Genomic DNA, 27,407 nt, shown 5'->3' on the forward strand with positions numbered 1-27,407 from the left:
ATGAGCCCTGGTGGTGCAGTGGTTACGCACTCACTGCTAACCAAAAGGTCAGTGGTTCAAACCCACCAGCCATTCCATGGGAGAAAGATGTGGCAGTCTGCTCCTGTAAAGATTACAGCCTTGGAAACCCTATGGGGCAGGTCTGCTCTGTCCTACAGGGTCACTATGAGTCGGAAGGTTAGCAGTTCAAACCCACCAGCAGCTCCATGGGAGAAGGCTGTGTGCAATCTGCTCTTGTAAGGATCACACCTAGGAAACCTTTTGGGACAGTTCTGCTCTGTCACACGGGGTCACTATGAGTAAAGATCACAGCCTAGGAAACCTTTGGGACAGTTCTCTGTCACATGGGGTTGCTCTGAGTTGGAACCCACTCGACAGCACACAACAACAGAGGATTATATATGGTGCTTGGACTGTGGAGCTTAGTGAACTTCATGCCTACCCTTTAGATTCATTCACCTTTACTCTAATTTTGTCAACCAGACTTTGTTACTCAGAGATGCCAACTTCCAGAGTGTCGATGAAACAATTACACGTGCATTGCTGGTGGTCAGGATGCTGAGTGGATTTCCATACTGTCAGATAACGGGCACTGAGTGAGACAGTCTAATGTGTGCCTGTTAGCTGCCGCCAAGTCCATTCCGACTCGCGTGCACAGATCAAATAATCTATATAAGCAAGTAAGACAAAAGTTTGCTTTCATCGGTTTACCTTTGTGCCTCCTATTTAGTCAAGAAGACTGCTAAATGGTTTATGATATAGAAAAACTGGTTCTTAACCAGGCTGACTTCCTTGGGATGTAGGTAATGACGTTTTTTATACTGTTGATTAAAAAATAAACAGATTCAATGACAAACCCAAATAAATGTTATATACAATTTTTAATAACCATAAAAGCACCATTATATGGGACACTGAAAATAATACTCCACAGAACATTAGAAAGAAGCTGTTGGCCAACAGGAAAGAAAGCATACATCCCACGTGGTCTTGGCTATCATGGTCACCATGTTTGATTGGTCCTAACCTGCTGAGATTGAATTTGGATTCATAAATTCAGTTTCAGGAACATTGTTGATTTCTGGTAGAACTTTATTGTCTAAAATAACACCACATAAAACACCAAGACTGCTTGTCTTATAGTGAGCATGGCTTTTTGGTGCAGTTAAGCGCTCACTACTAACTGAAAGGTTGGCAGTTCAAATCTACCCAGAGGTGTCTTGGAGGAAAGGCCTGGCAATCTACTTCCCCAAAATCAGCCACTGAAAACCCTACAGAGCAGAGTTCTACTCTGACGCCATGAGTCCGAGTCAACTGGCCACTGGTTACATGATCTATATCCTGGGATGCTTAATAACTTGTGCTCCCAAACATCTAGGCTGCCAACCAATTACATGTGTAGGCATAAGTTTTAAAAATCATTTAATTAATCCTTTCAAAAATTGATGTTTTATGAGGGCAGGCTTGTTTCACACTAGTCGGACAACAGTCAAAATTTATTCAGGTTCAACCTTGTTGAGCAAAGTGGGAGTTAAAACACAAGGTGCGACTTCAAGAAATGAGACTGGTTTTCCTCAGCAGCTCGACTGGCTATTAAGAGGGATTCGACAGACAGTTTTAACAAAGGCAGATCATTAGAATAAAGAGCTTCCCCAGGTGCCTACTCTGAAGGGTATTCACTTAGATGTGTACTTTCTGGCATATTAGTTTTAAAACAAAATCAATATTTAGGAAGCTTAGGGAGCAGTGAGTTTATGTCAGTGGGGGAGGAACAACTCAGAAAAGGAGGGTGAGAATGGTTGCGAAACTTGAATCGTCATCGATGTCACTGGATCGTACACTAGAAGCTGTTGAGCTGATGCATGTTTTGCTGTGCATATTCTCAACAACAACAAAGTAAAAGAAAATGCCGCTGGAGTCACACAAACCACGTAAGTAGCAATGGCCCTAAAACTTCTTCCTCCCGCTTCTCTTTCCCCTGCTTTCCTCACGGAGATGAATTTCCTGGAAAAATAGATTACTTCAGAGAAAGTACACTGAAGCTTATATATAATATAAACCCTTTATTTCACTGATGAACCTACTTGGCTAATTGATTCTGTTCTTGGTATGTTGTCAGGTTTCGGTTTTCCCTCAAGAAAGGGGCTTTGTGTCCTCAGATCTGCAGAAGCCTGGCAGCAGACTGTGCACACAGGACACGAGCTAACGCATGCCCAGGATGATGACTCTAATGATGTTTGCTAGAAAACTCTTGGGGTTGGATTATCTACACTGGAATTAGAGCTCTGGCCAAAATTGAACAAACAATAAATACCAAAAACTGACGTAAAAACTGATTTAGGAAAATTGTAAATGCCCGTAGATAGGGCACTAATATCCATGGTGGCAACCACCCCTCCTGCTGAAGAAGCCACCATTGGCAAAGCCACCGTGGGCCCTCCGGCCGGGAAACTCTGCAAAGGCGTGCCAGTCCCCCATGCCATCGGAAGGCGCTACGGTATTTCTGTCCTGGCTTCTGGTGGCTCGGCTCGGTTTCTCTGCATGAAGCACACTGTGAAAGGTGACGCCGTGTTCATACTGTTCCTTCATGCGGTGTATCTTCTCCCTTGGGACTCCATGAATGTTTCTTCTACGTGGGAGGAAAATGCAAACGTTAGTTACGGCACCTTGTCGACAGGAGTCATTGCATTTCATGAGGCCTGTATTGTTACCTAAACACTCAGGACTTCACTGGAAAAGCCTAACACCTTGCTATGTGTGCTGTCTTTCAGGTCGCACTCCTGTCTGCCGTGCTGACCCCCAGGCCCCCAGACTACCCTGAAGTTGGCAAGGAGCTGACACTTCAAAACCACTTTATTTCTGGAAGTCTCAATTCTGTGCTTCTAGAAGTAAGGGAACAACATGAGACCCTTTGATCGCATATTTGCGCGTTAGTCACGTGGGGTAGCATCCATTTACATCAGCCAGTCCTAGACACTTCTGGATGCTTGTTAAAACCATCTTAGATTCTAGCGGGTATCCAGAGCCAACTGGGGATGTGGTTAAAATGTAATAATAGAGATCCCGACTATGGAATGTAGTCCGTGAACTAGGATTTTAACGTCCACCCCAGGGCATTCTGATGGGCTTGGTCCATAGACCCACTTGCAGAAACCCTTAATAATCTGCTTGTCACTATGGGAATGAACTAGCCTCATTTCTAAAAAGTAAACTATGATTTAACAGTTGCCTTACATCACTGGCATTATCCAATAACATAGTAAATATCCGAAACCATGCATCCAATCGACATGTTAGTACAATTTGGAAATTCACTACTTTAACAATAGACTCAGCACTTAGACCCTATGTGAACCACAGACTGTGCTCAAGGTCCAAAGTCCTTTATTTACTTAACGGAAACGCAAACACACCATTGACACCTACAATCCCATGCAGAGGAAGGTGCTTTTAAACGTTCGTTAATGAAGAGGCTTTTCAGCAGAATGTTCAGTGTGTCCTCTGAAAGGCCGAGTCCAAGCCAAGACTTAAGATCTGGCATGGAGCATTACGTTAGACAACTGGCCCCAAGCCAAAGTCTTCACAATCGTAATTCCACAGTGATCAATTTCCAAGAATTACCATTTCTGGCCTGAAAACTACCATGTCCATTTCCAGCCTGAAAAGATTCTCTGTTCAGTCTGAAACACCTGAAAACAGCAGGATACACAATGAGGTTCTAGAAAAGCAAAGCAGTACCTGGCTAACTCGGGAACGTTGAATTTCCAGTGAGTGGCAGGTTCTCGGAATATAACTTCATAGTTATTCTCAAGTGCCTGATTTTTCAAAAGCACATAAAACATTGAAGACATGGTATGTATGTTTGGGAACGTATATGCTGCCATTTAACATTTACGACCAGCCCTTTCTAAAATTCCTTGTTTTACCAGTAATCCAACGCCTAATTCATCTTAAAAATACAGTTGGTTCATTTCCATACCTAGCCACTCAGATTATACGTTATGGTTCCCAGTGATAAATTTTGGTCAATTTTACATATTATGTAGGAAAATGGTAAAGGTTCTTTCCTTTTGAACATTTTACCAGTAGATGGCTGTGCCCTGAGACAACCTCTAAACCTTAAACCAAAAATATCCCCTGACGTCTTCTTAAAACCAAACAGTAGTGTAGCTTACACCTAGTAAAGAATGTCTGCCTTGAGCATTGTGCTCTTTTAAGAGCTATCTATATGGAATCAAATTAACAACAGCAACTCAAAAGGTTGGACTGAAAGCTTAGGGAACAGTAAGTTTATGTTAACGCGGGAGGAACAATTTGGAAAAGGAGGGTGGGAATGGTCACACAACTCCAAGAATGTAAGCAATGCCACTGAATAGTACATGTAGAAATCATTAAATTGGCATATGCTCTAGTGTGTATATTCTCAACAACAAAAATAAACTAAATTATACATATATAAAAAAAAAAAGTAGATGGCTGAAATAGTTTAACATCCTGCCCGCAGGTCTGAGCAGTGAACTCACGGCTCCACAAGGTCCCATGTATTAGTTGTAGATTTACTGCAGGTTTACTTCTGTCAGATACCGGGTCCTGCCCCTCAGGTCTTGGGTTAGGAAGTAGGAACATGGCTTATGGCTCCGGACTGGCTACCTGCTCTTCCCTCCTAAAACCACTCTCCCTGTGATTCAGCGCAGTTTGCCTCAACACCTCATTTCCTTACAGTGTCTGTATCCGCGTCCCTGTATACTTCACATTCACTGCTGCTGCCTCTCAGACTACGCTTTCTCTGATCACCATTGTCGACGGTGTTACACACAGAGAATGAAGTGGAAAGGGTCAGTAAAAACATTTCCTCTTCAGTCTGTGGATGGATGCTTAGAACTAGGGAAGGATTCAAATACCGTTATCTGGAAAATACCGGATTTCTGGGTGCTCTTCAGTAGCTGTGGACGCTGAACGTGACTGTACGTATCTAGAAAACGGAAAGCAGGACGACTTCCCTTAGGCCACCATCAGGAAGCCTAACTCCTGAGTGTGCCTTTGCTCCCTCGACCGTTCTTGTCTCTGCTCCTTTCCTAACTTGGACTCTCCATCCAGGAACTGAAGTGTCAGCCAAGATGGCCCTCATTCCTTCTCACACTCATCCAAGTCCCACAAGATGGACTTAAGTAAAACTGACGGACCTACAGCTGGACAAAAAAGCAAAGCTGTAGGTACGCTGCTATGCCCAAGATGAAAAAAGCCTGAAAACAGTGCCATGAGCCCAGGTCTAGAGAGATACACTTCATGGTTAACCAAGTGGGCATCAGGTGTGACAAGGCAGAGTCCTCCACTCTCTCCTTCCTGCCCCGCCCTGTGTGTTTCTGGATCTTTCCTCCCCCCCATGCCTAACAGCAGAGCTCTGGGGGCGCAGTGGTTAAGAGTTCAGCTGCTAACCAAGAGGTCAGCAGTTCAAATCCACCAGCCGCCCCTCTGAAACCCTGTGGGGCAGTTCCATTCTGTCCTAGAGGGTCACTGTGAGTCAGAATCAACTCAGCAACAACAGGTTTGCTACGGGTTTTTATGCCTAACAGCAGGAACACTGGTGGTGCAGTGGTTCAGCGCTCGGCTACTAACTGAAAGGCTGGCGGTTTGGACCCACCAGCAGCAGCTCTGCGGGAGAAAGGCTCTGGCGGTCTGCTTCAGAAAGCGGCCTGGGGGCACTACGGGGCAGTTCTACTCTGTCCTCTAGGGTCGCTGCGAGTCGGATCCACTCGATGGCAGTGGGTTGGGTGTGCCTAACAGGGAAGGAAAGCTTACTAGCATAAGAGGTGAAATAGATCTAAAAAAAAAAACAGACTGACTTCAGAATTAAACAAAATGTGCACATCGTTCTATTCCTATTACTTTTCTATCAGTTCTGACAACGGAGAGCAGATTTATCTTTGCCTGTGTATTTATATTACAGTATTTTAATAAGGCTATTTTTTTTTTTTATAGTATTAATCCTAAATCTGTTTTAAACTAAAAAATTCTGTTGCGATGGAAGTCCCAAGGCAGCAGCGGCGCCGAGTGCTGAAGTCCCGGCTGCCCGGAGGCAGAGCCCCGTGAGCGCAGCCCGCAGCTCGGCCAGGCGCCAGCAGCCGGTGCTTCTCTGCAGATTTCAGCGGGCGCTTCTCTGCATCGCCTCCAGAAAACGACCAAGTCAGGAAAGCTAGCGAGAATTCAGACCAACGACTATTTACTTAAAAAAAAAAATTTTTTTTTTAAAGACTACTTAAAAATTGTAGGAGCCCTGGTATCGCAATAATGAAGCACTTGGCTGCTAACCAAAAGGTTGGCGGTTCAAACCTACCCAAGGCTCCTTAAGAGAAAGACCTGGCAATCTGCTCCCGTAGAGATCACGGCCTAGAAAGCCCTGTGGGGCAGCTCTACGCGGTCACACGGGGTCGCTGTAAGTCAGAACCGACTCCACGGCAGCCAACGTTTAAGAATTGTACCCTGAGGTAAGATCAGCGTCTGGGGGAGTCTTCAGCCATTGAACAGCAGAGCAAAACTAAAATAAAACCCCTTTACCTGCTCCCTGGAAAAGCTACTGTTAATAAATAGGACAAGGTCATGGAAGCCAGAGAAAGAAGAATAAACGTTTCAACTTTTTCACAAAATGTCCACAACTGAAAAATGCAGAATGATACTTCTTCCTACCATGACGGCATAGGGCTTCATTTCCCAGGCGTGCAGGTTGGTATTATCAATAATTATGGGGGATGTGCCATTCCTCATTGCTTTTCTTGCTGCAACACAATGTTACACAACAGTGAACAACAGGCAACAGTCAGAGAAGGGTGAGCGAGAGCCACACCGCGTTAACGTTACTACAGAACGCACCGTTATCACTAATTCTCTTTTTCCTGGAATCTAGGGCGGTTATCACGCTCGGGCATGCTGCTTGGCAAAAGAGTAGAGGGACTTTTGATTAAGTTCCTTCCATAAAACCTACGCACCCTGCAGCAGCTGCAACCTATAAATGCACAGCGGGGCTTGCCCGGAGTTTGGGGAGATTCCATCACCTCTTTTCTGATTCCATTTGTGAGCTTCCTCCAGGAAGTCAGGGTTGAACTCATAGGTGCCATCATCCCGGGAGAAGAAGTCATCCGTGCTGAAAATCACAGCCCTGGGGAAGTCATGCTGCAACTGTCTGGAAAATGGGGAAGTGAGAGAAAACATTTTATTACATGTACAGTCACGGTCAAACTCACCCCCTTCCTTCACTAACAGCTGGCAGTTTGTGATTCTGAGAACGCTGGGCTTTGAAGTGTTCACATTCCGTTTCAAAAGAAAACCTGTTGCCACTGAGTCAATTCCAACTCATAACGACCCTGCAGGACACAACAAAACTGCCCCATAGAGTTTTCAAGGGGCAGCTGGTGGATTCAGAGTGCTGATCTGGTTAGCAGCCGAGCTCTTAACCAGTGCCCCACCAGGGCTCCATAAGTAAGCGTCCCCCCCAAAAAACACACAAACCTGTTGCCGTCGAGTCAATTCTGACTCAGACACCCTTCGGGACTGAGTAGAACTGTCCCATAGGGTTTCCAAGGCTGTAATTCTTATGGAAGCAAATTGCCGGGTCTTTCTACTGCAGAGCAGCTGATGGGTTCAAACCACCAATCTTTTGGTTAGCAGCCAAGCACTCAACCACTGTGCAACAAGGGGTCCTTGGAAAATACTAACCAAACCAAAAAACCAAACCTGTTGCCCTCAAGCCAATTCTACCTCATAGCGACCCCACTGGACAGAGTAGAACTGCTCCATACAGTTTTCTAGGCTGTAATCTTTACGGAAGCAGATTGCCACATCTTTCTCCCACAGAGCAGCTGGTGGGTTTGAACCACCAACCTTTTGGTTAGCAGCCGAGCACTTAACCAGCATGCCACCAGGGCTCCCAGATTTTAAAAGAGAGAGGCTCATTATCTCTGAAAGGTGTCACTCTTGAATAGGAGGCAGGAAAGGACTGAGATGGGATTTGTATGTTGCCAACCTTGAAGCTGAGAGGTGGTCACCGCCACTGACCTGGGCAGCAACCAGGACCGAATCTGATGGTGAAGTTGAGGGCGTGACAACTTCCTCCGTCCCCATTACCACTGCTCTGGGTCACGGCCAGCCCTTGGGGCCACCTGAAGGCCTCCCCTAAGACCTGCCCTCCAGCATCATGCTCCTCAACTCTTATCTGCCCTGGGTCCCATGTCCTTGGAGCTCTGACTCCGTAAGGATCTAGGAGAGAAATTAGTTCTCCCTGAAGGCTGCTGTGTGTGGGCCACCCTATGAGGTAACAAATTTACAACAATGACCTAAACCAAAGGGAAAAAGCACAGCAGGAGAGAAAAGAGGCAGTCTCAACATTCCCCATGCCCTTCTCTTACTGTCTCTAAAATAGGAAAATACCAGGGAAAAAAGAAAAACCATCATGGAGTACTCTTCTTGCAGTCCCTGGGTGGTACAAACGGTAAATGTATTTGGCTGCTAACTGAAAGGTTGAAGGTTCGAGTCTACCCAGAGGCACCTCAGAAGAAAGGCCTGGTGATCTAGTTCCAAAAAATCAGCCATTAAAAACCCTGGGGAGCCCAGTTCTGCTCGGACACACACGGGGGCGCCCTGAGTGGGAATCTGCTCCATGAAAACCCTGGGGAGCCCGGTTCTGCTCGGACACACACGGGGGCGCCCTGAGTGGGAATCTGCTCCATGAAAACCCTGGGGAGCCCAGTTCTGCTCGGACACACAGGGGGGCGCCCTGAGTGGGAATCTGCTCCATGAAAACCCTGGGGAGCCCGGTTCTGCTCGGACACACACGGGGGCGCCCTGAGTGGGAATCTGCTCCATGAAAACCCTGGGGAGCCTGGTTCTGCTCGGACACACAGGGGGGCGCCCTGAGTGGGAATCTGCTCCATGAAAACCCTGGGGAGCCCGGCTCTGCTCGGACACACACGGGGTCGCTGTGAGTTGGGAGTTGGCTCCACAGTGACTGGTTTGGTTTTTTTGGTTAGTATTCCTTTGAAAGAAAAAAGTATATTAAGTGTTACACAAAATAACTTCAAAGAGAAGATCTTTCTACTTAAATCGTTATTCCGATTTTTTTTGGCAGAAGGTAGATTTTATGCTAGGTAGGAATTGAGTTGACATTGCTGATGTCAGACGGATCCTGGCTGAAAGCAGAGAATACCAGCAAGATGTTTACCTGTGTTTTACTGACTATACAAAGGCATTCGACTGTGTGGATCATAGCAAATTATGGGTAACAGTGCCAAGAATGGGAATTCCAGAACACTTAATTGTGCTCATGTGGAACCTGTACACAGACCAAGAGACAGTCATTCAAACAGAACAAGGGGATATGGCATTGTTTCAAGTCAGGAAAGGTGTGCGTCAGGGTTGTATCCTTTCACCATACTTATTCAATTTTTGTGCTGAGCAAATTGAGAAACTGGACTATATGAAGAACGAGGACTCATTAATCATTAACAACCTGCAATATGCAGATGACACAACCTTGCTCGTTGAAAGTAAAGAGGACTTGAAGCACTTACTGACAAAGATCATAGTATCAATTACACCCCAACATAAAGAAAATACAAATCCTCACAACTGGACCAATAGACAACATCTTGATAAACAGAGGAAAGACTGAAGTTGTCAAGGATTTCGTTTTCCTTGGATCCACAATCAATGTCCATGGAAGCAGCAGTCAAGAAATCAAATGATGTATTGCAGTGGACAAATCTGCTGCAAAAGACCTCTTTAAAGTGTTTAAAAAAAAAAAAATGTCATTTTAGGAGCTAAGGTGCGCCTGACCCAAGCCATGGTGTTGTCAACTGCCTCATGGCATGTGAAAGGTGGACGATGAATAAGGAAGACTGAAGAGGGGCTGCCACCTTTGATCTGTGGTGTTGGCGAAGAATATTGAATATAAAATGGACTGCCAGGAGAACAAAGTTGACTTCACATAGGAAGCTTAGGGGCAGTGAGTTTATGTTAATAGGGAAGGAACAACCCAGAAAAGGAAGGTGAGAATGCTTGTACAACTCGAAGAATGGGATCAATGTCAATGAATTGTACAGATAGAAGTTGCTGAATTGGTATATGTTTTGCTGTGTATATTCTCAACAAAAACAAAAATAAATTATATTTTTTAAATCCTGTCTTTGGGCTCACGATGATCTTGGATTCATCAGCCTCCACAGCTCGTGAGCCAGAGGCCAGCCGGCCGACCTGTTGATCTTGGGTTCGGCAGCCCCTACAGCTACGTAGTCAGGAGAAGCCTCCAGCATCATGCCTGACCCAGACTTGGGACTCATCAGCCTCTACAACCTCATGAGCCATTTCCTTGCAATAAATCTCTCTCTCTCTCCATATATATACACATACACGCACACGCTTCACTGGTTTTGCTTCTCTGGAGAACCCCGCCTAAGATGACCTCCATCGCCACCAGCCTCGCGGATGCTGCCAAGGTACAATGAATGGCCAAGGGGACTTCAGGGAAGAGTCCCCCCATGTGTGTGTCCTGTAGGTCATGTCCATCCTGCTCAGAGGGCGAGAAGGGACCACATGCACAACCACCCTCCGTATTAAGGCTTTTTAGCTGTCTTTTCCCAAAATGTCACAAATCAGTTACAGATCACAGAACAGTGGCCAAAGGCGACAACTGCCACTTTGGGGTCTTTTTTTTTTTTTTGACTGCTGTAGAAACGCAAAAGCAGCTGCATCTTTGATACTAACTTTTTAACCCTTTTTTGGTACAACTGGAGGCCCCTTGGAAGAAAGGCCTGGTGATTTACTTCCAAATATCAGTCAGTGAAAACCCTACGGATCACAACAGTCTGATCCACAACCGATCGTGGGGATGGCACAGGACACGCAGTGTTCCGTGGCGCATGGGATCGTCATGAGTGGAGGCCTGACCCCACAGCAGCTAATAACAAGAACAGAAGTTGCTGAGGAGAGGGACGTGGAGAAGGAAGCGCAAGGTCCCTCCCCAGACTCCCCCCGCATAAAAAACGATCCCCTTCTCCCCAAGCTGTAGGCACGATCCAAAAGAGAGCCTGCTGAGGGAACAACTAGAAATTAGACCAGTTTTTCTTTGTCGTAGTAGGTCCTCGGTCTCATGGAGCCTGGGCATCTTAGACACTCGGAGTGGTAAGAAATAACTTCTTACTGGACTCATCTACAGCCCTGGAGGCACAAGGGTTAAGTGCTGGCTGTTAACCGAAGGGTTGGCAGTTGGAACCCGCCCTGGGAGAAAGACCTGGCGATCTGCTACAGTAAAGATTACAGCCCAGGAAATCCTATGGGGCAGTTCTACTCTGTCACATGGGGTCACTATGAGCCGGAATCGGCACCCAACAACAACAACAGAGTCTGAAGGGCCCTAAACAGGTGCCATTACAGAGAGGAGCCCACTGAAATGCCGAGAAGGAAGCAGACAGGAAGCTGAATTAGAAATGTCCCATCACATGAGCAGATGAGGAAGAGACTTCAGACAGCCTTGAGGGTTGGGTGCTTATTACGACATCTCCCTCCAACAGGTCCTCATCAGGACAAATGTGAATACTTAGTAACAAAGTTTAAGGTTCTTCTCCCACTGCCCCTGATGATGCCATGTTAACAAAGAAGATGAATTCCCTGGTGAGTCAGTTTCTGAAATTAGGAGAAATATATCATTTAGTAATGACAAATAAAATAAAAGGTGGCTTCCTGACCTTAGAGGGGTCCTGGTGCACAATGGTTAAAGCGGTCATCTGCTAACCTGAAGGTCAGTGGTTTGAACCCACCCAGCTACTCTGCCGCAAGTTCTGGCAATCTGCTTCCATAAAGATTACAGCCTTGGAAGCCCCATGGGGCAGTTCTACTCTGTCCTATGGGGTCACTCTGAGTCAAAACTGACTCGATGCAAACAGGCTTTTTGTTTGTTTTGGTTTCCTGACCCTGGCATTGAAATCCAGGTTAATTTAGCCCCCTGAAGACCAGCCCCTCTACTCTTTCACCAGGCCCCTCCACTAGTCTCTTCCTCTGGTGGAGAAGACATGCTCTGGACTAGAAGTCAGGAGACAATTCAGCCCTATAACCATGATCAAGATAGCTGAGTTCCTTAGGCGTGGACTGGATGAGCTCTAACGGAACTTCCTGTGTATCTGCTGAGCTTTTCCTTTGAAAGGTCTTCCCTTTCATTGCTCCTTCCACTTCCACTTCTTCTCAAATCATAACCCACATCTGCAAGTAGGACAGTGCCCCAGTTTAGGGCTGGACTGTGGACGTGAGTATAAACACACACACCGCAGTCTCACTCAGTGTTAAAACACAGTCGCCATCCATCCAAGCCTCCAGAGAGAGGTGTGACAAGGACTCCCAGGAGTGGGGACAGGATTTAGGATCCACCTTAGGAAAATCAGCAAAAACACAAAAAGCTGTAGTAAGTCTGTAATCAGGAGCCCTGGGAAACCCTGGTGGTGTAGTGGTTAAGAGCTCGGCTGCTAACTAGATAGGCGGGCAGTTCAAATCCACCAGGCGCTCCTTGGAAACCCAATGGGGCAGTTCTACTCTGTCCTATAGGGTCGCTATGAATCAGGATCGATTCAGTGGCAATGCGTTTGGGTTTTGTTTTTTTAATTAGTCAAGATCGTCTGCCTTGAGCATTGTGCTCTTTTAAGAGCTATATGGGATCAAATTGACAACAGCCAACTCAAGAAGTTAGGAACCTTTGGGGGCAGTGAGTTTATGTTAGTGATGAGGAAAAAATCAGAAAAAGAGGGTGAGAATGGTTGCACTTCTTGAAGGATGTCGTCAGTGTCGCTGAATTGTACATGTAGGAACGGTGTATGGACGTGTAGAACTGGTGTATGTGCTGCTGGGTATATTCTCAACAATAGATCATTTAAAATACGTATACACGTGTGTGCGTATAAATGTACATGCATGTTACATATATACATGTGTATACATGTACATGCATGTTACGTATATGTGTGTGCCTACATGTTACGCATATACATGTGTATGCATGTTATGTGTGTACATGTACATACATGTTATGTATATGTGCGTGTATACACATACATGCATGTTACATGTGTGTGTACAGGTACATGTATGTTACGTGTAAACGTGTGTACACGTTACGTGTGTGTCTGTGTGCATGTACATGCATGTTACATGTGTGTGTGTACATGTGTGTCATGTATATATGTGTGTATACATGTACATGCATGTTACGCATATACGTGTATACATGTACATGTGTGTTACACACATACATGTACATGCATGTGTGTGCATGTATGTGTATATACATGTACATGCATGTTATGTATATACGTGTACATGTATGTTACTCCTATGCATGCATGTGTATATAGGCACATGCAGGTTACCTATATGCATGTGTGTGTATACATATACATACATGTAACAGATACATGCGTGTATACATGTACGTACATGTATACACACACATGACTACGGACCTGAGACAGCACCTGCCTGACCGTCCATTTTCATGACACAGATTGGGAACAGTACAAGCCTCCAATCACGACCTCGTTCTTATTTACGAGAGCGCCGGCCTCCTAAGTAAAAGCCCCAGGCCAGGGCCTGCCGCCTGGGAGCCTCGGGGCTGGGTACACCTCTCGAGGCCCAACTGCTCATTCCTGCTGGTTCAGCTCACTGGTGGCTTGGGTGTGGAGCGTCCCTCGCCCCTTCTCTCACTGCTGCATCACACCAGGAAAGCATCCCGTCCGCTTCCCTGGAGGCTCTGGTGCCAAGAAAGAATGAAAAGGTGCTTCTCATGACAGAAAATCCCATGTCATTCCAGACACGAATGAGGAGGGAAGACGGCTGTCAGCAAGCATCCCTGGAGCCTCACTGAGCCCATGCCGCAACCCGTGTGCGATGGGGCCCGGAGGAGCTGGAAGACTGCAAGGACGTACCATGCTCTGCAGCATGGTGCCCAGCCTGGCTTCACTGATGCACAAAGAGGCTGACAGCTTTTAATTTTTCAAGTAAATCCATTTAGTATCTCTACTGTTGCTACTTCATTTCAAAAGGACATTTCACACTCACAAACACACTCACACAGCAGAAGGCACACAGGTGCCTCATATGCTTCCACTGAGGGAGGAGGAAAGCACAGATGCAGAGGGGGAGGGGAGGACAGGTGAGGGGGGAGGACAGGACAGGTGAGGGGGAGGACAGAGCAGGTGCAGAGCAGGTGCAGAGCAGGTGAGTTGTCAGCTGAGCTGTGGAACCAGGCTGCTCTGTATAATCTGCTGAAAGTCAAAGGGTTGGGATTGGGATCGTATTTCTTCTGGCATACATCTCTAGTCCTGTCTGGCTTTGAATGCCCTCCGTCACCTGGCCCTGGGTTTACCTCGCCAATACATTCCTGTCTTAGTTTCTTAGTGCCGCCATACCAGAACCGTGGCTTTAACGAACAGACATTTATTTTCTCACAGTTGGGAGGCTAGAAGTCTGAATTCAGGGCGCCAGCTCTAGGGGAAGGCTCTCTCTGTCGGCTCTGGGGGAAGGTCCTCGTTCCTTGGTGATCTTCATGTCGTGTGGCATCTATCTTCCTCCATCTCTGCGTGCTGGCTTGTTTAATCTCCTCTTTTGTATCTCAAAAGAGGTTGATTTAAGACACACCCTACACACTAATCCTGCCTCATTAACCTCAATACAGAAAACCCATTCCCAAATGGGACTGTAACCACAGGTACAGGGGATAGGATTTACAACAGATATTTTGGGGACATAGTTCAATCTGTAACCAGTCCCTGATAGGAACCTTTCACCTACGTCAAACCGTTCTTACAATCCTACGACGGCGCCCAGCTCTGCCTCACCTCTGTCTCCTTGGGTCTGTTGCTCATCCTTTCCTTCTGTTCAGCCACGACCTCTCCGTCTTTAAGTCCGGCCCAAGAACCGTCTCCGCTAACTACTCTTCGTCCTCCTCAGCTGGTAGCCATCAATTCCCAGAGCCTTGTTTTTCGCCAGTGCCTTCAGTGCAGCTTCGGCTCCAGTACCAGCAGTTTCTGGCCATGTATTACCTCCTGAAATGGTTGAATGTCGACCAATTCTTTTTGGTATAGTGACTGTGTATTCCTTCAATCTTCTTTTGATGCTTCCTGCATCGTTTAACATTTTCCCCGTAGAATCCTTCAGTATTGCAACTCGAGGCTTAAATTTTCTTTTTTCAGTTCTTTCAGCTTGAGAAATGCTGAGCGTGTTCTTCCCTTTTGTTTTCTGTCTTCAGGTCTTTGCACATGTCATCATAATACTTTACTGTCTTCTCAAGCCACCCTTTGAAATCTTCCGTTCAGCTCTTTTACGTTACCATTTTTTCCTTTTGCTTTAGCTACTGGATGTTCAAGAGCAAGTTCCAGAGTCTCTTCTGACATCCACTTAGGTCTTTTCTTTATGTCCTGTGTTTTTAATGACCTCTTGCTTTCTTCAGGTATGATGTCCTTGAAGTCATACCACAACTCGTCTGGTCTTCGGTCATTAGTGTTCAATGCCTCAAATATATTCTTGAGATGGTCTCTAAATTCAGGTGGGATATACTCAAGGTCATACTTTGGCTCTCGTGGACTTGCTCTGATGTTCTTCAGTTTCAACTTCAACTTGCATATAAGTAATTGATGGTCTGTTCCACACTTGGCCCCTGGCCTTGTTCTGACTGATGATATTGAGCTTTTCCGTCGTCTCTTTCCACAGATGTAGTGGGTTTGATTCCTGTGTATTCCATCTGGTGAGGTCCATGTGCACAGTCTCTGTTTATGGTGGTGAAAACAGGTATTTGCAATGAAGAAGTTGTTGGTCTTGCAGAATTCAATCATGTGATCTCTGGCATTATTTCTATCACCAAGGCCATATTTTCCAACTAGCGACCCTTCTTTGTTTCCAACTTTCTAATTCTAATCACCAGTAATTATCAGTGCATCCTGATTGCATGTTTGATGAATTTCAGACTGCAGAAGTTGGTAAAAATCTTCAGTTACTTCATCTTTGGCCTTGGTTGGTGCGTAAATTTGAATAATGGTCCTGTTAACTGGTCTTCCTTGTAGGCATATGGACATTTTCCTATCAATGACAGCTTTGTACTTCAAAATAGATCTTGAGTTGTTCTTTTTGACAATGAATGCAACACCATTCCTCTTCAAGTTGTTGTTCCCGGCATAGTAGACCATATGATTGTCCTATTCAAAATGACCAATACCAGTCCATTTCAGCTCACTAATGCCTAGAATATCAATCTTTCTGTGTTGCATTTCATTTTTGACAATTTCCAATTTTCGAAGATTCATACTTCATACATTCCACGTTCTGATTACTAATGGATGTTTGCAGCTGTTTCTTCTCATTTGGAGTCCTGTCACATCAGCACATGAAGGTCCTGAAAGCTTGACTCTATCCACGTCATTAAGGTCAATTCTACTTTGAGGCAGCAGCTCTTCCCCAGTCATATTTTGAGAGCATTCCAACCTGAGGGGCTCATCTTCCCGCACTATATCAGACCATGTTCCACTGCTATTCATAAGGTTTCCACTGGCTAATTCTTTTCGGAGGTAGACTGCCGGGTCCTTCTTCCTAGTCTGTCTTAGTCTGAAAACTCAGCTGAAACCTATCCACCATAGGTAATCCTGCTGGTGTTTGAATACTGGTGTCAGAGCTTCCGGCATCACAGCAACACACAAGCCCCCACAGTATAACAAACCGATAGACATGGGGGAATGAGGTGGATTGTTGTTGTTCGGTGCCATGGAGTTGGTTCCGACTCATAGCAACCCTATGTACCATAGAACGAAACACTGCCCGGTCCTTCGCCTTCCTCACAATCCTTGTTATGCTTGAGCCCATTATTGCAGCCACTGTGTCAATCCATCTCACTGAGGGTTTTCCGCTGACCCTGTACTTTATCAAGCATGATGTCCTTCTCCAGGGACTGATCCCTCCTGACAACATGTCCAAAGTATGTAAGACACAGTCTCACCGTCCTTGCTTCTAAGGAGCATTCGGTTGTACGTCTTCCAAGGCAGATTTGTTCGTCCTTTTGGCACCAACACACAGTTCAAAGGCGTCAGTTCTTCTCTGGTCTTCCTTATTCACTGTCCAGCTTTCACATGCATATGATGCAATTGCAAATACCATGGCTTGGGTCAGGCGCACCTTAGTCTTCAAGGTGAAATCTTTGCTTTTCGACACTTGAAAGAGGTCCTTTGCAGTAGATTTGCCCAATACAATGCATCTTTTGATTTCTTGACTGCTGCTTCCATGGGTGCTGATTGTGGATCCAAGTAAAATGAAATCCTTGACAACTTCAATCTTTTCTCCATTTATCATAATGTTGCTTATTGGTCCAGTTGTGAGGATTTTTGTTTTCTTTATGTTGAGGCGTAATCCATACTGAAGGCTGTGGTCTTTGATCTTCAGCAGTAAGTGCTTTAAAAGTCCTCATCACTCTCAGCAAGCAAGGTTATATCATCTGCATAACGCAGGTTGTTGATGAGTCTTCCTCCAATCCTGATGCCCCATTCTTCTTTATATAATCTAGCTTGTCGGATTATTTGCTCAGCATACAGATTGACTAGGTATAGTGAAAAGGATTAGTGGCAGTTATACTGATGAGGTCTACAAGATTAGAGAGCATCTTAAGTCAATCTCTCTTGAGATATAACAGAGAAGCGAGCAAAGAGACATGGGGACCTCGTACCACCAAGAAAGCAGTGCCGGGAGCAGAGCGTGTCCTTTGGACCTGAGATTCCTGCACTGAGATGCTCCCAGACCAAGGGAAGAATGATGACAAGAAACTTCCTCCAGAATCAACAGAGAGAAAAAGCCTTGCCCTGGAGCTGGTGCCCTGAATTCAGACTTGTAGCCCACTGGACTGTGAGAGAATAAACTTCTCTTTGTTAAAGCCATCCACTTGTGGTATTTCTGTTATCGCAGCACTAGATGACCAAGACAACACTTGTAGAAAAATTAGAAAATAAACCAGGTAACCCTGATAGTCCATAATCCCATTCTCCAAACAAAGACTCCTACTTCTGAAGCCAACAGCTGCCAGCAGATGGCTATCTTTCCAGTTTTCTCTGAACGTACGTAGACCTCCTTTCTCTGAAGAGAAAATGTGACGGGGGTGTGTGTGTATCTTTGTAATAGGCTTTTTTAACTTCATGGAGGGATGGTGAATATATCTGCATGGTAAATACACATCTGTCACCATTCATGACTGCATGCCTATTGAAATTGGTACGTTTCCTCTGTCATATTAAAACAGAACTCTGAAACCAGCATTCCTCTCTTCATGCCTTGTCCAGTTATTTCCTTAGCATGAATTCCTGGAAGCAGATCTTACAGGTCAAAGGGTAAGCACCTATTTATAGGTTTTAATTTAAACAGTTAATATTTTTTTTTTAATGAAATGCTGTTGTTGTTGTTAGGTGCCATCGAATCAGTTCCAACTCACAGCGACCCCACGCACAACAGAACGAAACGCTGCCCAGTCCTGCGCCGTCCTCACAATCGTTGTTACGCTTGAGCCCACTGTTGCAGCCACTGTGTCAGCCCATCTCGTTGAGGGTCTTCCTCTTTCTTGATGACCCTCTACTTTATCAAGCATGATGTCCTTCTCCAGGGACTGGTCCCTCCTGATAACATGTCTGAAGTATGTGAGATGAATAAAATAGAAGTGAAAAGGCAGATTTAGGGGATGCTCGATTTTTTTGCACTCTGATGTACTTAATATTTTTTTAAACCAGACAAAACCCCCAATTTTTTTTTCTTTTTAATGAATCCAAAGAATTTAAACAGACGGTTTCTACATCCCAACACTTCAAACTGTGGAAACATACAGGTGAAAAGCATGGATTTCTCACACCGACTGGGAAGACACGACAAACGCTGATTTCAAAAAAATTTTTATTAGTTTTTTAATCAAATGAGAAATAAAGGTTAAATGTTAAACAGAAAAGGCTGAGCAAGCCCACATTCGGAAAGACCTATGCCCTCTAAATTTTAAAGAAAGTACCCAAGCTTTTATTTTTCGGATTCAAGAAATGCATGGTCATTAGAGAACTTCTGGAAAATCACACAGAAGAAAATAGAGAAAACGTGAATTTCCCAGAACCCGACAATACATACGGTAACTTTTCTGTACCTGTGTGTTTTTTACAATTCGCCATGGTCCTTCTGCTGCGCACTCCACTCCCTGAACAGTGTGACCGCGGCCCTTCCACCCCTGAACAGTGTGACCGCAGCCCTTCCACCCCCTGAACAGTGTGACCGCGGCCCTTCCACCCCCTGAACAGTGTGACTGCAGCCCTTCCACCGTGGCCCTTCCGGCCCCTGAACAGTGTGACCGAGGCCCTTCCACTGTGGCCCTCCCACCCCTGAACAGTATGACCGCTGCCCTTCCACCGTGGCCCTCCCACCCCTGAACAGTATGACCGCTGCCCTTCCACCGTGGCCCTCCCATCCCCTGAACAGTGTGACTGCAGCCCTTTCACCGTGGCCCTTCCGCCCCCTGAACAGTGTGATCACAGCCCTTTCACCATAGCCCTCCCACCCCCGAACAGTGTGACCGCGGCCCTTCCACCGTGGCCCTTCTGCCCCCTGAACAGTGTGACCGCGGCCCTTCCACCCCCTGAATAGTGTGACCGCGGCCCTTCCACCCCCTGAACAGTGTGACCGCGGCCCTTCCACCATAGCCCTCCCGCCCCCTGAACAGTGTGACTGTGGCCCTTCCACCGTGGCCCTCCCACCCCCTGAACAGTGTGACCGAGGCCCTTCCACCGTGGCCCTCCCACCCCCTGAACAGTGTGACCCAGGCCCTTCCACTGTGGCCCTCCCACCCCCTGAACAGTGTGACTGCGGCCCTTTCACCGTGGCCCTCCCGCCCCCTGAACAGTGTGACTGTGGCCCTTCCACCGTGGCCCTCCCACCCCTGAACAGTGTGACCACGGCCCTTCCACCGTGGCCCTCCCACCCCTTGAACAGTGTGACCACGGCCCTTCCACTGTGGCCCCCCCACCACCTGAACAGTGTGACCGCGGCCCTTCCACTGTGGCCCTCCCACCCCCTGAACAGTGTGACCGAGGCCCTTCCACCGTGGCCCTTCCGCCCCCTGAACAGTGTGACCGAGGCCCTTCCACCGTGGCCCTCCCGCCCCCTGAACAGTGTGACCAAGGCCCTTCCACCGTGGCCCTCCCAACCCTGAAGAGTGTGACCGCGGCCCTTCCACCGTGGCCCTTCTGCCCCCTGAACAGTGTGACCAAGGCCCTTTCACCGTGGCCCTCCCACCCCTGAACAGTGTGACCGCGGCCCTTCCACCGTGGCCCTCCCACCCCTGAACAGTGTGACCGCGGCCCTTCCACCGTGGCCCTCCCACCCCCTGAACAGTGTGACCGAGGCCCTTCCACCGTGGCCCTTCTGCCCCCTGAACAGTGTGACCAAGGCCCTTTCACCGTGGCCCTCCCACCCCTGAACAGTGTGACCGCGGCCCTTCCACCGTGGCCCTCCCACCCCTGAACAGTGTGACCGCGGCCCTTCCACCGTGGCCCTCCCACCCCCTGAACAGTGTGACCGAGGCCCTTCCACCGTGGCCCTTCTGCCCCCTGAACAGTGTGACCGCGGCCCTTCCACCGTGGCCCTCCCACCCCTGAACAGTGTGACCGCGGCCCTTCCACCGTGGCCCTCCCACCCCTGAACAGTGTGACCGCGGCCCTTCCACCGTGGCCCTCCCACCCCCTGAACAGTGTGACCGAGGCCCTTCCACCGTGGCCCTTCTGCCCCCTGAACAGTGTGACCACGGCCCTTCCACCGTGGCCCTCCCACCCCTTGAACAGTGTGACCACGGCCCTTCCACCGTGGCCCCCCCACCACCTGAACAGTGTGACCGCGGCCCTTCCACTGTGGCCCTCCCACCCCCTGAACAGTGTGACCGAGGCCCTTCCACCGTGGCCCTTCCGCCCCCTGAACAGTGTGACCGAGGCCCTTCCACCGTGGCCCTCCCGCCCCCTGAACAGTGTGACCAAGGCCCTTCCACCGTGGCCCTCCCAACCCTGAAGAGTGTGACCGCGGCCCTTCCACCGTGGCCCTTCTGCCCCCTGAACAGTGTGACCAAGGCCCTTTCACCGTGGCCCTCCCACCCCTGAACAGTGTGACCGCGGCCCTTCCACCGTGGCCCTCCCACCCCTGAACAGTGTGACCGCGGCCCTTCCACTGTGGCCCTCCCACCCCTGAACAGTGTGACCGCGGCCCTTCCACCGTGGCCCTCCCACCCCTGAACAGTGTGACCGCGGCCCTTCCACCGTGGCCCTCCCAACCCTGAACAGTGTGACCGCGGCCCTTCCACCGTGGCCCTCCCACCCCTGAACAGTGTGACCGCGGCCCTTCCACCGTGGCCCTCCCACCCCTGAACAGTGTGACCGAGGCCCTTCCACCGTGCCCCTCCCACCCCTGAACAGTGTGACCGCGGCCCTTCCACCGTGGCCCTCCCACCCCCTGAACAGTGTGACCGCGGCCCTTCCACTGTGGCCCTCCCACCCCTGAACAGTGTGACCGCGGCCCTTCCACCATAGCCCTCCCGCCCCCTGAACAGTGTGACCGCGGCCCTTCCACTGTGGCCCTCCCACCCCTGAACAGTGTGACCGCGGCCCTTCCACCATAGCCCTCCCGCCCCCTGAACAGTGTGACCGCGGCCCTTCCACCATAGCCCTCCCGCCCCCTGAACAGTGTGACTGTGGCCCTTCCACCGTGGCCCTCCCACCCCCTGAACAGTGTGACCGCGGCCCTTCCACCGTGGCCCTCCCACCCCTGGACAGTGTGACCGCGGCCCTTCCACCGTGGCCCTCCCACCCCTGAACAGTGTGACTGTGGCCCTTCCACCGTGGCCCTCCCACCCCCTGAACAGTGTGACCGCGGCCCTTCCACCGTGGCCCTCCCACCCCTGAACAGTGTGACCGCGGCCCTTCCACCGTGGCCCTCCCACCCCTGAACAGTGTGACCGCGGCCCTTCCACTGTGGCCCTCCCACCCCCTGAACAGTGTGACCGCGGCCCTTCCACCGTGGCCCTTCCGCCCCCTGAACAGTGTGACCGAGGCCCTTCCACCGTCGCCCTCCCACCCCTGAACAGTGTGACTGCGGCCCTTCCACTGTGGCCCTCCCACCCCCTGAACAGTGTGACCGCGGCCCTTCCACCGTGGCCCTCCCGCCCCCTGAACAGTGTGACCGAGGCCCTTCCACCGTGGCCCTCCCACCCCTTGAACAGTGTGACCGTGGCCCTTCCACCGTGGCCCTCCCACCCCCTGAACAGTGTGACCGAGGCCCTTCCACCGTGGCCCTCCCACCCCTGAACAGTGTGACCGCGGCCCTTCCACCGTGCCCCTCCCACCCCTGAACAGTGTGACCGCGGCCCTTCCACCGTGCCCCTCCCACCCCTGAACAGTGTGACCGCGGCCCTTCCACCGTGGCCCTCCCACCCCTGAACAGTGTGACCGAGGCCCTTCCACCGTGCCCCTCCCACCCCTGAACAGTGTGACCGCGGCCCTTCCACCGTGGCCCTCCCACCCCCTGAACAGTGTGACCGAGGCCCTTCCACCGTGCCCCTCCCACCCCTGAACAGTGTGACCGCGGCCCTTCCACCGTGGCCCTCCCACCCCTGAACAGTGTGACCGTGGCCCTTCCACCGTGGCCCTCCCACCCCCTGAACAGTGTGACCGCGGCCCTTCCACCGTGGCCCTCCCACCCCTGAACAGTGTGACCATGGCCTGGGACTTCAGCAGCACAGGGCCGTGTCCTCCGGGCAGGCCGGCACCCAGGCCTTCCTACTTATGTAAGCCATCCCATCCCAGAGCAGGGCCTGGGCCTCCCTGCTCCCCAGAGCCACCAACGCGCAGCACCAAGGCTGGCCTCAGAGAGCAGTCCTCCAGCTGCTGCTTCACTTCACAACACACTGAAGATGCGTCTCCATTAACCAACATCTTAAGCATTAATTAGTATCTTTTAAAATTTATGCAGCACTCTCAAGTTCAAACAGGTCTCTCACACACATTTAACCTCCAAAACAGTCCTGGAGGTAGAAAAAGCAGGTGGCCCCACTTGAGGGGAAACTGAGGTGCAAAGGGCTGAGTGAGCATCACTGCTGGTGAGTGGCAGAGCGGGGACCCCAAGGGCAGAGGTCTTTAACTAGCCGTTGTTGTTGTTGTTGTGTGCCATCAAGTGGATTCCGACTCATAGCAACCCTATAGGGACGCAGCAGGACTGCCCCACAGGGTTTCCAAGGAGCAGCTGGCGGATATGAACTGCTGATCTTTTGGTTAGCAGCCTGAGCTCTTAACCACTGTGCTACCAGGGCTCCACCATTATTAGCAAACCATGTTTTTAAATCTGACAATTCGAAATCAAGAGTCAGAAAGAGCTTTCATAAATCATCTAATTCCTTTGTGTGTTCACATATAAGGAACCTAAGGCCCAGATGCTAGGTGACTGTGTGATTGTCCAAAGTCAACAGCTAGTAAGTGACCAAGTGGATCTAAAGCACAATCTTCAGACTCCCAGTCCAGTGCTCTCCCCGGTTGTCCCTAGAGAGATGTTCTTTAATAAGCTGGCTTCTCACCTGGTGTCTTCTGCTTAGCCAAATGTCAAGCAGGAGTAAAAATCTTAAAAGTGTGGAAAGTTAGAGCTGGAACACCCTAAAAGACCACCCAGGCCAACCCACTCGCTTTGCAGATAAAAAATGTGAGGTCCAAAGGCAGAGCCAGGACTAGAACCCACTATGGCTTCTGATGGTCAGTCCTATGCACCTTCCCCTCGTTATGTCACTTCCCTTCCGGGTAGCTACAAACACAGTCTGCCAGTGCTGGAGACGTTTACTTCCTCCTTTGACAGGCAGAGATGTTCACTTCCTCCTCTGGCAGGCAAAGTGAAACCAAACAGGATTTCACATTCAGAAGACACCTGGCTGGTAAGAGGTGACCACCGTGAAGGTGCCACAAAAGAAACAAGTTCTGCAGGTTCCAGGGAGGCCCCTCCCTCTCAGTCTTCCTCCATCTCCCACCCATTCAGGTCAGACAGAGTGCCTGCGTGTGTCTCAGGACAGGGCGTCTGAGGAATTCCCATCATCTGTGAAAAGATGGCAACAGTCTTGCTAAAGGATTCTGCTCCACAAATCAGCCAGGAATCCTAATGAAAGCTGGCAGCACTTCACCAAGGCGGCCACAGCATCCTGACACCCAGTGGGCTCAGACCCTCCTCTATCTGTCTGTCTGTCACTGCTTGGGTCCCCTCCAGTTCAGCACCAACATAGCTCCCTTGTTCTTCCTGGGCAGTCTCCTGGCTCTATGTCTAGCCTCCGTCCAGCGAGACTGAAAGCTCTTTGAGGGCATGGGGCCATTTCTTCAGTGAACACTCTCATGGCCCACACTATCCTTGGCAGGATCAGCTATGGCCCCTACCTTCAAGAAACTAACAGAAGGATAAACAAAACCGGCTGCAGAGCCTGAATCCAGTCCTGGAGGTGTAACCAGGGGGCCAGTGAGCCCAGATAGGAGAATCTACTGGCTAGCTGGGGTGGCTGCGAGGTGAAGGACAGCTGAGTCTTAAAGGGCTGGTAGAATCAGTCAGCCAAGGGAAGTGGGAGGGCAGCAGGGCAGGCAGGTCAGCGACAGCCAAGGCCAAGAGCAAACCCGCTGGTTTAGAGGGATCAACAATTCGATGCTGCTGGCACGGAGCGGTGGGCGTTCAGGCTGGAGAGAGGGGTCTAATGAGGTGGCCGCGGGCAGCGGGCCCGGAGGATGACCGTGGCCCTGCCCCGGGACGCACCGCTTATGCAATTCTCAAGTCACCGAATTGGGGCGCCCCGGGAGAGCTCTGTCCAGGGAGGTTTGTCGCCGCCCCCTCTCCCGTGCACCTGTGCGCCTTCGCAGCTTCCAAAACAAATGGAGGGGTCTTCAAAGCAGGCCCAAGGCCCCTGGCCACTGCCCCTGCCATCCTGGCACTCCCGCCCCCGGGATCGTCCTCTTTTATCCGCTTCTGTTTAAAACGCCTGTTGACACACTGTGGCGGGTGCCTGCGCGCTAGCTGGTTTTCCCCAGCGCAGGCTTGGGGAGGCTGGGGGCGGCGACAACTCCCTCGGCCTGGCTGGCACTAGGCCGGGCACGGCCCCCGGGAAGGGGCTTGCGCAAGGCGCAGCGCCGAGATCCATCTCCCGGGAAAGTGCAGCCTGAAAACAAACAGGGCGCTCTCCCTCCTCTCCCGCCCCTCGGCGCGCAGCGGCTCCACGAGTAGCGCGCTCGGGCCGCGCCGGGAGGCAGGGGACGCGGGCGCGGGCGCGGGCTCCGGGAAGGGCGCGCTCTGGGCAGGGCCAGGGGGGCAAGGGACGCGGGCGAGGGCTCCCGGGAGGCAGGCTCCGGGCAGGCGGGCAGGGCGCGCAGGCTCCGGGCTGGGCGTGCAGGCTCCGGGCAGGGCGCTCCGGGCCGGGCCGGGCGGGCAAAAGACGTAGGCTCCGGGGAGGGCCGGGCGGGCAGGGGGCGCGGGCGCGGGCTCCGGGCAGGGCGCGCTCTGGGCCGGGCCGGACCGGGCCGGGCGGGCAGGGGACGCGGGCGCGGGCTCCCGGGAGGCAGGCTCCGGGCAGGCGGGCAGGGGACGCAGGTTCCGGGCAGGGTGCGCTCCGGGCTGGGGCGGGCCGGGCAGGGGGCGCGGGCGCGGGCTCCCGGCAGGGCGGGCTCGGGGCAGGCGGGCTCCGGGCCGGGCCGGCGGGCAGGCGGGCTCCGGGCCGGGCCGGCGGGCAGGGGGCACAGGGTCCGGGCAGGGCGCGCTCCGGGCCGGGCCGGGCGAGCAAGGGACGCAGGCTCTGGACCGGGCCAGGTAGGCAGGGGGCGCGGGCTCCGGGCCGGGCCAGGTGGGCGCCCAGGCCGCGGTGGTTACCTGGCCAGCGTGGTCTTCCCCGAGCCCGGGAGGCCTCGCAGGAGGTAGAGGTGTTTTCTGAAGCTGTGGCGGCGCGGAGCTGTCCCGCGCGGGGGCGGCGGCCGAGGCTGCTGCCGCTGCTGGAGGCTGAGCCTCCCGAAGGATTCCAGAAAACTGTCCTCCATTGGGAGGGGGCCGGCTGTCAGGGCCCCGCGCTCTGGTCCCCGAAGTCACGGTCTTGGCCAAAGCGGTTGTTTTTGTGGCTCTCCGGCCATGTGATAGATGGGGGGCGGCGCTCGGAGCCCAGCCCCTCCTCCCACCGCCGGAACCGCGCGCCGGGCAGGGGGCGTCCCTACCTGGAAAGCCGGGGCCGCTGGGAGACTGACAGCCTGGCGCCCGGTCCCCCGCCCCCGGTGCCTCGGGTGCTCTCCGCCCGGGGGACCGCGGACCCTCCGGCAGCCCTCCCTCCCGCCTGGCCTGGACCTTGGAAGTGAAATAATCGTAGTTAACGATTGACGAACGTGCAGGCGCTTTGCATAGTAACAGTCAAGGCCATTGCCTTCCCCTAACTTGCGAGCACCGACATTGGCCGGTGTCCCGAGGGTCACCATCCTATCGGGGCCTGCCGCTTTTCTTTTTCCGCTCATTCTTTTTTTTCATCCTTTTTTTTTTTCTGCCTGCCAAAATATTCTTAGAAAGCTTCGTTGCCTGTACATAACTTTAAATCTCTTCTTCCTCAGAAAAAGTGCCTCTCAAAACTCACCTTGGTTCATGAACAGTAGCAACACCAGGTCTCCTGAGCAGGAGCGGCTCCTGCCCCGGTGCGGCTGGGCGGACGCCTGAGATGCTGCCGTCTCTGGGAATATTTCAGCCCCCCAGGGAAAGTGGCGGAGTCCTGGAGACCACTGAGAGGGGTTTCCGGAATTAAGTTCTAAGTTCCAGGAACCACTGGACGCCCACCAGTTGATCACCCCAGTGACTCTCCTATATTTCACACTCAGGAGTGTGATGGAGCCATGTTTTCTGAACCAAACTCAAGGTGCGTGGGTTGAAAGAGATGATATTCGAACTTGACACCACGCTGGAAAACCCAGGAGTATGGCGGCTCTGGTGTAATAATTACTGTAAAAGAGATACATTTTGTTTCTGGCAGCTGAGGTATTAAAATTATGAAAAACATTGTGAAGAAAAGCACCTTCCTTCTAAAACAAAATCCAAAGATTTTTCAGTAAACTTAGAAGGGGCTATCCCAGCAGGGAGGGGCTCTGTGCTGAGAAAGCTTCCCCTAAGGTGACCGTTGACACTGTGTATGTGCTCGAGTGTGTGTGGTATGTGAGTGTGAGTAAGTGTGTGTGTGTGTGTGTGTGCGCGCGCGTGTGCAGAGGACGGGTACTTTCTGGATTCTTAGCACTGCTGAAAAACACTGGCATTTCAAAAGGTTTCTCTAAATTTTAGGGAAAACCATAAGAAATAGAGACTAT

At 50.6% G+C, this 27,407-nt stretch overlaps 1 protein-coding gene and 1 non-coding gene across 4 annotated transcripts; both read right to left on the reverse strand.

The window, feature by feature from the left end:
• Positions 1-862: 862 nt before the first annotated feature.
• On the reverse strand, positions 863-26,242 carry N4BP2L1 (NEDD4 binding protein 2 like 1). Of its 3 annotated transcripts, XM_049853275.1 has the most exons (5): positions 25,948-26,229; positions 7,050-7,177; positions 6,685-6,773; positions 3,739-3,815; positions 863-2,629 (listed from the first exon to the last, which is right to left on the reverse strand). In XM_049853275.1, the coding sequence occupies exons 1-5, from the start codon at positions 26,109-26,111 to the stop codon at positions 2,371-2,373; spliced, it is 717 nt and encodes a 238-aa protein (XP_049709232.1). In that variant the 5' UTR covers positions 26,112-26,229; the 3' UTR covers positions 863-2,370. The 3 variants fall into 3 exon arrangements, with proteins under 3 accessions (XP_049709232.1, XP_049709233.1, XP_049709234.1); XM_049853276.1 differs by lacking the exon at positions 3,739-3,815 and having other exon boundaries at positions 2,480-2,629; positions 25,948-26,242; XM_049853277.1 differs by lacking the exons at positions 3,739-3,815; positions 6,685-6,773 and having other exon boundaries at positions 2,487-2,629; positions 25,948-26,238.
• Positions 10,614-10,756, reverse strand: LOC126058439 (small nucleolar RNA SNORA16B/SNORA16A family). The gene has a single exon (XR_007513219.1). It is a non-coding gene; the product is annotated as a small nucleolar RNA SNORA16B/SNORA16A family (small nucleolar RNA).
• Positions 26,243-27,407: the final 1,165 nt, after the last annotated feature.

The sequence above is a fragment of the Elephas maximus genome, chromosome 14 (genome assembly GCF_024166365.1).
Source record: "Elephas maximus indicus isolate mEleMax1 chromosome 14, mEleMax1 primary haplotype, whole genome shotgun sequence".
In the NCBI taxonomy this organism is placed as follows: Eukaryota; Metazoa; Chordata; class Mammalia; order Proboscidea; family Elephantidae; genus Elephas; species Elephas maximus.

What these genes read in the sequence shown, in the direction of transcription:
- N4BP2L1 (XM_049853275.1), bottom strand. Translation starts at nt 26,111, where the DNA reads ATGGAGGACAGTTTTCTGGAATCCTTCGGGAGGCTCAGCCTCCAGCAG. An exon ending in GGGAAGACCACGCTGGCCAG is followed by an intron (nt 7,178 to 25,947) that starts GTAACCACCGCG and finishes CCCATTTTCCAG; the next exon opens with ACAGTTGCAGCATGACTTCC. An exon ending in TGAAGCCCTATGCCGTCATG is followed by an intron (nt 3,816 to 6,684) that starts GTAGGAAGAAGT and finishes TTGAAAAATCAG; the next exon opens with GCACTTGAGAATAACTATGA.